Here is a 12,197-nt window from a genome sequence, read left to right as displayed (position 1 = left end):
ACATATCTTAAATGATCCAAATTATTATTTTCTTGTGTTAGCCATTATATAGGACCAGGAAATAATAATAATAATCAGAATTTATTTCGCGTATGTACAAAATTCTATTTTACCGAATATAGGAATATAATGTGTTACATATGTATGTTTGGATTTCGTTGTTTGCGGTTCGCGTACATAACTTAATAAATATTTTTCTAATTCGTATTTTAACGTTTCTATGCAATTACATTTATACACGCTAGTAATTATATAGATTCGTTACACGGTATTTGACTTTGAAGATACATATCCTAGAAGAAACAATAAAACACGGGTAATGAATATAATGATCTAACTACTCCGACGAAAAAGAAATAACAACGTCGATTACTGAGAATTATATTTTCTAGATTGTCAGAAAGAGATTGCGACAACAGGATACGCATTCCAACTAAATGACCGCGCATATCTACTTATTTACTTACAATTAAACTAAAGGAGGGAAAAAAATGTCGACGTGAACGATGGAGGACAAAACGCGAAGGTTGCGCAGCAGAAAAGCCTCTTTTCAATCGAATGTAATTATCTTGTCTATCGTATAAAAAAGCATACCGAAGGTACCATGGAACGAGTTTTTCCTGTTTTTTACATTCGAAATACGCAGCACCTTGATACACCAAAATTTAAATGCTGCTTTAAATTGATACGAGGGCGTCGGGTATCTTAGTTGCAAGGGAAGGTTATAGCGAAATTGCCGATCACAAGCAAATTCTCTCTGATAAACTAGACTGTAATTAACAGAAGAAAGCAACAAATGCGTATTACGTATTTATAAAGATATAGAACTGAAAAATTTTGATCGCCAATATATGAACTATATTAGTATTGTCACGTTGCCATTAAACAAACTGACTGAAATTCGAATCTATCTTATTACGATTATCTTATTTCGTTACGTTTAAAAGGTTTACGAAAATGGTATTATAGTTTGTTTACTGTTTTAAATATCATTGTTCTTTTTAACGCTGTTGTCTATTATCACAATAGCAATTCGAGCATTATTACATCGATAATGTTTATAATACGATATAATATATAAAAACATAGTTGCAAAAAATTATTGTAATTGTCATTCGAAAATTGAAATAAACAAGAGTCGCGTAAATACACAGCTGCTAATTATAAAACTATGGCGAGTTTATTATACGTACAGTATGTCTACTTTAAATGGATGCACCCTATCATTTCTCTAACTATTGAGAAAATATTATTGAACATTATTGAATTCGTTGTGAAATACGTAATAAAGTGACATCAATATTATAATACATAACAAATCGCGTTAATATTCAAATCATTGGAAATAAGAATTTCAAAAATTCACGTATTCCAAACAACTTTTACGTAAAACATTTTTTTCGCTCTTTCGATGGTGTGTATACGTTTAAGTAGGACATACTATACTTATATTAGTTACATGTATCGCTAAACCGGGCTGTGATATTATTCACATAATTCAGATGACCAAAGGACACCCTTTTTTCATAATTATTTCTGATTTGTTTATAATTTACAGCCAATATAGTACATAATATATGTGTTAATATGCATCTGTTCCTTCTCATATTACTTTTTGCTATCCTTTCCTTATTAATTAGTTGCCTTGATCTTACACTGCTGATAGATGTTCGATAGATCATTAAATTAGTAACAAAAATTGTATTAAATACGATATCACTAGACTGTGAATGTTTATGCAAATACGTATCTCTATAAACACTACTGAAAACATGGAACTTGAAGATTTTTATGACGAGCAGCACTTTATTTTCGATACTTTGTACGTACAATATCTTTCTGTGTGTTATGTGCGTTCTGTACATGTTTGCATCTTGAAACTTCCCATAAATGCATAAACATCCGTAGTTTATCACTGATAAGTATTATTTTACAATAAATGAAGATAGATAACAATAAACAACTAATAATATAACAAATTTTCCCTAATTCGCATTACCAAAAAGTATTGCAGGAAAATAATGATATCTATTCTAATTTATAATCTATTATATCTGTTTATTTAATTCTTTATATAACTTAATCCTAATAATCCGACAAAGAAAGGGAGAAACGCTCCTCAGTAGGAAGGGAATAGTAGAAATTCCTCCAATAGTTTCTAATACTATATTCATAAATAAGGCGGATTTTCTTAGCGACGAAATGTAATAATCGTCAATTAAACATATATGTTATGCTTAATTTAATAAATGTGGCGGAGTTTTATCCTATCGAAACGACGGCGTTGTTGAAACCTGCTTAAAGCAAAAGGATGATAGTTTCTCTTGCCGCAATTCAATTTCATTTCGAAGACAATATCAATCTGCGTACAGTGTTCTAGCTTTCTTTCTAATCGCAGTTGAATCACAAGTTCGATCGTGACAGTATAAGAGACTCTTGCTCGTAAAAAGTCATGTTAATTTCGACTGTTAGATGAGGAAAATTTGCTCGGAACCGGGTCGCATCTACAGACGCAGCAGGAAGGGAAGAGGAACCAGTCCATGAAGATACCTTTGCAATCGTTGTCGGGGTCGTACGCAAGTAGTCGGTGCCACTTATACTTTTGTTCGCAACCGCAATCACCAGTACAGCGGTTTGTCTGAGTTTTCCTGCAAGAGGAAAATTTTTGAAGAAAAGTTCCGATTTCACGTAAAGTCGCGTATGAAAGCACACTTACGAGCAAACTTCTTGGTGAATGGCCTGCTCGAAATGCTGTGTGTTCACAATGGCACGAATTTTGCCAGCGCTGTTGCTGGCCCAATAAGGAGTTACAATTTCCACCTTCGATTCGCATGCATCGACTCTGAAAAATATTCGGCTGTTTAATACTTAATGTTACCACGTTTTTATTTGTCGTGGTAATTTTCTTTTCTATCTACAACGATAGTATTAGTGTTGTTTTCGTGCTAATATTTCTCATTTGTCCTGTAATTGTAAACAATAGAAAAATGTTACGTAAATATAAATTGTTTGGAGCTTTATTAAAAAGTTATAAGAAAAATGCAAACTATAGAGAGACAATCACATAATTACTCCTTGTTGATACACAATTTTAAAATGTCCTTTGTTCCCGCCAATGGATACAAGAATGTAGATGGTAAAAAATGTAATTTACCAGTCGACAGTGAGTCAACATTAATTCTTGGATAAACTTTTTCATGTTCCAAGTTGTACATGCGAGAAGGTGCAGTGGTATAAGCAAGCTATAAATCTTTTCCTTTTGTCGTGTTCTGTTATAATTTTATAACGAAGCTTAAAACGACCTATTTTGTATAATATTTATTTCTTGCTTATACACATAGGATATACTGATAAATTTTGACCAGAAAAGAAGTGGAACTTCCTATAAGTAAACAACTGCATCGATAGAAGGAAAAAGAAATCAATTCGAATTATTATCTTATGGAATAGTGATATCTTGTCATTAGCGATTTTTAATGGACCTATAAACTCAAGCTCTCGAAGAAAGTACCTGCCACTGTCATTTCGATTCTTTCCAGGAGATTGTCGGGGATTTCTGGTCTTTCTGATATTAGCAAAAAATGAGTCACCATCAGCCTCCATTTCCGGATCCAGTTCGTCGCGAAAACTAGGTCCACCATCGGGGATATCATGTTTTGTAGCTTCTCTACTTTTTCGTCTCCTACGTGTCCGATGACTGGGCTCTCTTGTCGGAGAACCGTATCCTGAACTCATTTCGAAGTCACCGTACATTCTCTTCATTAACGCCTTATTTTCGTCAATAAAACGTTCTATCCGTTCTCTAAAAAGTATTTTATCGTTTTAAATTTCATTATCTTATGAACACCTATGAAAAATTCTCAATGCGAGAAATATGTTGCATGAAACGAAACGTAATTGTATAGGAAATCTAATATAATTCTTTGTAACAAAGTTCAGGGTGTGGGAAAACTAGTTGTAAACTAGATCCATGAATATTATTACTTTTAATTGAAGCATTGAAAGCATGACATGAAACGGACGAAGATACATTTTTTTTGAATCTGTGTTTATAGCGATCATTTATTCCAATAAGCTGTATTAATTGTATAAACATGTAAGAACTCGATTTGTCTGCATCAAACACAAATAACATAACGAAATCAACTGTTGCGCTGGATATTTTGTGATCACATTTATTGTAGACAACGAATCAGCTTGTTGAGTCGAAGTTAGTCCACTTTTACTCTAGCCAACTCTCATACCACGTTGAGTGCACTCGTTCTCGTCTCCACTAAAGTAGAAGGATCAAGTGACAAAAAAGTGACAAAAAAGTGAAAAATACTGCATCGACATCATCTCCATAAATACAAATAAGAACAAAAAGAAAATTAAATAAGATAAGACAAAATAAAACTGTACAAAAAAATAAAAGCCACCGATAATGAAGCCAAGAGCAACGAAACGGAACCCACCGTAGACCCAATAAAAAAAGCCATCAAGAGAAAAATAATTACACATAAAACAGCCAGGGAAATCAACAGTATCTTAAGACTCCCCGCTCAAAAGACGCGGAAACTCAACCCACAACCTAACCTGGTTGCCAGGGCAAAAAGTCTAGCAAACATCCCAGGAAACACAGTTGTAGATTATCACCCCAGCCAAGAAGAAAAGGCTAACGAAACCAAAAACATGAAGCCCACAAGAGCTACTTCGCCTCCAGCGATAGTAACAAAAAATAGATTCAGTATATTACAATCTGAACCAGAGCCTCATCCACAACCGGGACCATCAAACTACTCCACTTGGAAATCAACCCTGGATGAAATCAGAAAAAAAAACGAAACATTACGAGGCAAAACGGGAAGGCACGGTCCCACCACGCCACCGGAACAATCGGCGCAGCAGGGGCGACGCACCCCACCGTACAACCCAGGAGGCCCGGCGCCTCCAACACCGCCAAGGGGGGACCGAGCACCGGACGGACGCCCCACCGGATGCTCCGCGGAGGAGCGTACGAGCACCCCACCCACCACAAAAGACAACAGGCCGCCACCCATAAACATACTCCTACAAAACCCCAAGGACACCGTAACGCTCATAGAAAAAGTAGCGGACATTAAACAATTTCACATTAAAAGAATACACGCAGGTAAACACGCACTCTACTTCCAAAATCTACCCGATTTCCATAAAGCAAAGCAAACTCTCCTCTCAGCAAACACAACCTATTACACGTATACACCCAAAACAGAGAAACACCATACATACTTGCTAAAAGGTTTAGACAATAGCTACACCGAAACAGAAATACTTACAGACCTACAAGCCTTGCACATTGACTACGTAAAATTCATAAAAGTCACACGATTCACGACAAGAAGATCAAGGGAGAACAACATATTGCTCCCAATTTACATAATACAGCTATCCCCCTACAGCAATATAAGCAACCTACTAAAAATAAACTATTTTAACTACTACAAGATAAAATGGGAAAAAATAATAAAAAAAAAAGGATGACATAACTCAATGCCACAAATGCCAGCGATTAGGCCACACAGCGCAAAACTGCAACCTAAACTACCGCTGTGTTAAATGCAGTGAGCCCCATGGCCCAGGCGACTGCAAAATAAAAAGGGAAAACGCAGTAACCAAAGACAAAATATTCTGCGTCAACTGTAAAAACTCAGTTCGCTGTGGAGTGCCGAAGCGTGCAGACGTGTCTCTAGTGCCCAGCGTAGTTCGAAAACAACACGTGTCGCCCAACCGTCGAAAGAGAACGCAGCTAAGTGTCCCTTACCCTCTAGGGAGAAGAAAATCCCACGCACCTAACCCCAACCCGAATACTAGCCTCACAGCCTCACGACTAGTTGTTCATTCCGAATTAACTAGCTCGATGATGGCCCAGCAACCGCGAACAGGCTCTCCGGAGCAGACTCGCAGCTACCCCGTGCTACCCCCCCGTGGCAGAAGTGCAGCAGAACTCTCCGCACTAACGACGCTAACACTACAAAGAAAAGGAAAATAGAACCAGCAACGCAAATAAACACACACAACAGGTTCGCCGTATTGGAATCCTCAAACGACGCCATGGAAATCGTAGAACCGCCACCAAATCAACATTCACAGAGAATCCCCCCTCCCCCACCAATATTTGTGGACGACGTCATTGACATACAGACAATGATCAAGTCCCTAGAGAGAGAAACCAGCAAGGAGGAATATAACCTTAAGATAAGCAACAACAAGGTGAAAATACTACCGACGAACCCAGAAGCTTACAGAAAACTCACCAAGACACTCAGGACCCTGAACGCCAACTTCCACACCTACCAACTCAAACAGGAAAGGCCTTTCCGGGTGGTCCTACGAAACATACACCACTCAGCAGACATAGACGAACTCAAATACGAACTCTCAAAACTCGGCCACGAAGTCATCAACGTAAGTAATATAAGGCATAGAGTCTCGAAAGACCCGTTATCCTTATTCTTCCTAGACATTAAACAAAAACCGAATAACAAGGAAATATACAACATCAGTCGCCTAATGAACGCGATAGTAAAGATCGAACCACCGTGTGAAAAAAGAAATAGTGCAGTGCAAAAGGTGCCAAAGGTACGGTCATACGCAGAAATACTGCAACCATACTTTCCGCTGCGTTAAATGCGCAGGCTCTCACTCCACTGACCAGTGCGCCAAATCACCGGAAACCCCAGCGAAATGCATCCACTGCCAAGGGGACCACCCTGCCAACTACAAAGGCTGCCCAGCATATAAAACACTATACACGAACAGGTACCCTAAGCTCAGAGCAAAAGAGGTATCCAACCAAACACCCAGCCCGCCGAAAATCTCGACTACCCCAACCCCCTCAACCAACCAAACACCCAGTCCTACCAATTTCATCTCCACCTCAACCTCCTATGCCCAAGCAGTACAAGGCATCCAAAATAACCCGAACAGCCAAAGGAACCTCCCCCAAAACAGTGTCCCCAACCCACCAAACGCAGACAACTCCTCAAGGCTCGAAAAGCTAATAGAGAAACAATCGGAGCAAATAAATCACTTGCTATCGCTACTAACACTCATCGTGGAAAAATTAGCACGCCCCGACTCAAAATAAAACCAAGGCGCATAGCTCTCTGGAACGCCAACGGTCTAGCGCAACACAAACGTGAACTAGAACTCTTCTTAAAACACCAGCAAATCGACGTAATGCTCGTATCGGAAACCCACTTCACCGATAAGAGCTACCTGAAAATAAATGGTTACAAATTCTACCATACCCAACACCCCAGCGGAAAGGCCCACGGTGGCACCGGAATAATAATCAAAGCAAGTATTAAGCACTACGAACTCCCACCATTCCAGAAAGACTACCTCCAAGCAACAAACGTAGCAATAGAAGACTGTCATGGCTCAATCACCACCTCAGCAGTATACTGCCCTCCCAGACACTCCATCGCCAAAGAAGACTTTGATAACTTCCTGGACACCCTGGGCAACAGATTCATAGTTGGAGGAGACTATAACGCCAAGCACATCCAATGGGGCAGCAGACTGGTTACAGCAAGAGGCAAAAACCTCTTAAACAGCATAATAAACAACAACCTCAACTACCTCACCACATACGAACCCACATACTGGCCCACTGACACCAACAAAATACCCGACCTTCTCGACTTCTTCATAACTAAAAATATCCCATCAAGACACGTCCAGATCAACTCCTCGGCTGATCTCTCCTCTGATCATTCTCCCGTGATAGCAACAGTCAGTTCAACAATCATCGAGAATACACCTAATGGCTCCATTCACAACCAACACACCAACTGGCAGCTCTTCAGAGAAGTCTTTACACACTCAACCTCAGTCTTCACCCCACTAAAAACAAAGGAAGATATCGAAGCAGCCACGGAATACTTAAACACGAGCATAATAAACGCAATCCGCCTCTCCACACCGACAAAGCCAACTAACAGCAAACAAGAATATCCACAATACATACTAAAAAAAATAGCAGAAAAACGTAGACTAAGAAGAGTATGGCAGACCCACAGAACATCGGAGGACAAACGCAAACTTAACAACGCAACTAGAAAGCTAACCAGAACCTTAACAAACTATAAAAACGACTGCTTCCATAAATACCTCGCCAGCTTATCGCCCACAGCCGACACCAACTACTCACTATGGAAGGCCTCCAGGAAACTCACACGCCCCCCACAAATAATCCGCCGTCCGCAAGGTGGATGGGCGCGAAGCCCTATAGAAAAAGCCGACCTGTTTGCAAAACACTTGTCAAAAGTATTCAAACCCCATTCCCCCCAAGCCGCCGCGGACGTTGCTGAATACCTACACACCCCCTTCCAAATGTCCCCTCCTATCGAACCCTTCTCCTCTGCTGAGACTATAGAAACAATCAGTCGCCTAAACCCCAAGAAAGCAGCAGGACACGACCTAATAGGCAATAGAGCAATCAAGGAACTTCCCACAAAAGGGATAGCACTCATCACATCGATTTTTAATGCTATCCTTCGCCTGGAACACTATCCTAAGGCTTAGAAAATCTCATTGATTACCCTCATCCCTAAACCCGGTAAACCGATACACGAAACCTGCTCCTATCGCCCAATCAGTCTTTTACCTACCCTGTCCAAACTATTCGAGAAGATGCTCACGAACCGACTCCTTCCAATCCTAGAGAACTTGAAAACACTCCCAGATCACCAATTCGGCTTCCGAAAACATCATTCTACAGTAGAGCAAATCCACCGCTTAACTCATACGATCAGCCAAACACTCGAAAAGAAACAATATTGCTCAGCGGTTTTCCTAGACATCCAACAGGCATTCGATAAAGTATGGCATGAAGGGCTACTATACAAACTTAAAAAGATCCTACCCCACCCCTACTTCTCCATCCTAAAATCATACCTAACCAATAGACAATTCATGGTTAAATACCTAGACGCCACTTCCGCAACATTCCCAATAGAAGCCGGCATACCCCAAGGTAGTGTCCTCGGACCCCTACTGTACTCCATCTACACTGCTACCTACCTATATCAAACGATATAACAATAGCGACATTTGCAGACGACACAGCGCTATTAGCTACCCACGCAGACTCGGTAATTGCCTCATCCACTCTCCAGCGATGTCTCGACTCCATGGAAAAGTGGTTTCATAAATGGGGCTTCTCATCCACTCTCCAGCGAAGTCTCGACTCCATGGAAAAGTGGTTTCACAAATGGGGCTTCAAAGTCAACGAAAAGAAATCCTCACATGTAACCTTCACGCTCCGAAAGCAAACCTGCCCCCAGGTCACCATCAACAATGCAACAGTTCCTAGCAGGGACACAGTCCGATACCTGGGCATGACCCTGGACAGGCGACTAACGTGGAAGACACACATCTCAGATAAAAGGAAGCAACTAAAGGACAAACTAAAAAAACTCTATTGGCTCACGGGCCGACGCTCCAAACTAAATTTACAGAATAAAATTGCCCTCTACAAGACCGTAATAAAACCTGTCTGGACCTACGGAATCCAACTATGGGGAACAGCAAGTAACTCCAACGCTTTCAATCGAAAACGCTAAGATCCCTAATTGACGCACCTTGGTATGTAACCAACGAAACAATACACCGCGACCTCAAGATACCCACCGTCAAAGAGGAAATAGCAAAATATAGCAACAGATACAGCAAAAGAATCAACAAACACCGAAACCCCCTAATCACTGGACTACTCGATAAGACAGACAGACTTCGCAGGCTGAAGAGGCACTACCCGCTAGACCTAAACGTTAGATTCATTTAATTATCCAAATCAAGCATATGCACTTACTTATAATACTTATAGATTATAAATTATATCTATCTATAATAAGTATTAACTTATTGTAAATAAACAGCCATGTCACTGCGCCACGCCAGAAAAATTACTGAAAATTCTCAACGCGAGAATTGATTGTAATTTCAACAAATAAATAAAAAAAAAAAAAAAAAAACTGTAAAAACTACGGACACCCCGCGTCATACAAAGGTTGCCCCAAACTCGTAGAGCTTCGTAAAAAGCTAGCCGATAAAATCAAAAAAGACAAAGAAGCAAAGACACAACGAATTGCCCAAATAAGCCGCAAATACGTCCCAGAACTAAAGTTCTCTGACGTAGTGAAGCAGCAAACAACATTAAATCAAACAACCAAAATCACACCACAATCAGCAAACTTAGATCCGCGCTCAAGCCAAAGCCCAATCACAATCGATAACTCCCCCCATCTAAACATTATAAACGTTATCGAAGACTTTAAAAAAGGTATTCTCCAAGCGTTAAAAGAACAACAAATGCAATTAAACGAAATAAAAAACACTCTATCAACGCACGAAGAAAGGTTCGACGCCATCTTCAGCACTTTCAATAGTACAGATGACGAATAACCAAAACACGCCAAACCAACAATCACAGCAAAAAACACATAAATTTAACCTAAAACATCTGAAAATAATCGCAATAAATGCTAACTCTTTAATTTCAAACCAAAAAAGATACAGTATGCTAACCCTAATAAATAAAGAAGCCCCCGATATGGTACTCATTTCAGAAACAAAACTAAACAAAAGACACAATGTACACTTCAAAAACTACACCATGATAAGACACGACAGACCGAACGCCAGTCAAGGAGGAGGAACAGCGATCCTCATAAAAAACCCTATAAAATACAAAACGATCCTAATTGATAAAATAACACGTTTCAGAACCTTAGAAACAACGATCATAAAAATAAAAATAAGCAATAAGGAAAATTTATTCATCACTGCAGCCTACGCAACCTACGGAAACCAGAAAGAATTTAACTACGAATTCAATAATCTCTTCGAACTCTTGCAGCTCAACAAACCGGAAAACTACTATATAATAGCAGGAGACCTTAACGCAAAATATACAAGCTGGAAAAACGAAATAAACAACACGAGAGGCAACTTCATTAGAAACTGGCTAGACAATAAAAGCATCCACTACAAAACAAACTTATACAGCTCCGAGCTACCCTCTTACCCAAAAGGAGGCTCATACCTGGACATATGCCTAGCAGATGCGCGACTAAAATTCCAAAACCTACGTCCAAATAACACCCTAAAAACCTTAGCCTATGACAGTCACCATAACGCCCTAGTATTTCAAATCAACAAAAACACATCTGACTTCCTAACACTCGAAACCCAGACCGAGACACCCAGGTACAACTACAAAAAGACAGACTGGAAAAAGTTCCAAAACACACTCGAACAAAACTGCGACCTAAAGATCTACAACAACGTCAACCTAACAAACAGACAAATCGACTCATTCTTAGACGAAATAGAAAAACACACACAAATCGCTCTCAAAAAATCCGTGCCAATCATAAAACAAAAAAATTCATGCAAGCCCTATATAAACAATAAAATAAAAGATCTACAGCGAGATAAAAGTTACATACTCTCCAAAATAAACAATATAAAATTTAACTATTCTTACGACAAAAGAGAAGAATTAGAATTCCTGAAGTTCCTACTACACAGAATAAAAGCGCAACTAAAACAAGAATTCGCAATTTCTATAAACCATTACTGGACAAACAAAATAAAAAACATCTCTAAAAACGACTCAGCCAACATGTTCCCACAAATAAATCAAATCTTTAGACCAAAAAAACAAAACCCCATCCCACCTCTCAAATTGCCCCCAGAAAATGCCTCCCTCATCCAAGAAGCAGGTATAACGATACACAACACCATCAAAGACACCGAGGGTAACTTCATAATACCTAAAACAATAGAAAAACTAGACATCATCGGCACCCACTTTTCCAAAATACATACGCAAAACGAACACATGGGCCGAGAACAACTAAACAGAATTATCATCGCCGAAACAAACAAACTCAAAAATGAAATAGAACAAGACAAAACGCTAAACAAAACAGTCTGCACATTCTCAAACGAAAACACCGCAGACAACCCCAAACAACCAGATCCAGAAATAAACTACTTCACAAATTACAATCAACTAAACACAATCCTCTCCAAACTAAACAACAAAAAATCCTCCGGCTTCGACGGCATCCCAAACATCCTACTCAAGCGCCTACCGAACAAAATAAAATGGTACTACACGGTACTCTTCAACAATGCTCTAAACAACACATACTTCCCTAGAA

The 12,197-nt window shown here is 39.4% G+C and overlaps 1 protein-coding gene across 1 annotated transcript in view; it reads right to left on the bottom strand.

The window, feature by feature from the left end:
• Positions 1-67: 67 nt before the first annotated feature.
• LOC126866575 (protein spaetzle 3) overlaps positions 68-12,197 on the bottom strand; it is a 34,520-nt gene continuing 22,390 nt past the window's right edge. The window contains exons 6-8 of the mRNA XM_050620352.1: positions 3,512-3,802; positions 2,717-2,842; positions 68-2,648 (exon numbers count right to left, since the gene is read on the bottom strand). Coding sequence (XP_050476309.1) covers positions 2,456-2,648; positions 2,717-2,842; positions 3,512-3,802 — 610 coding nt within the window. The 3' untranslated portion in view covers positions 68-2,455. The remainder of the gene's footprint in view (positions 2,649-2,716; positions 2,843-3,511; positions 3,803-12,197) is intronic.

This window comes from Bombus huntii, chromosome 6 (genome assembly GCF_024542735.1).
Source record: "Bombus huntii isolate Logan2020A chromosome 6, iyBomHunt1.1, whole genome shotgun sequence".
NCBI classification, from domain to species: Eukaryota; Metazoa; Arthropoda; class Insecta; order Hymenoptera; family Apidae; genus Bombus; species Bombus huntii.
This window is presented reverse-complemented; position numbering and strand designations above follow the sequence as displayed.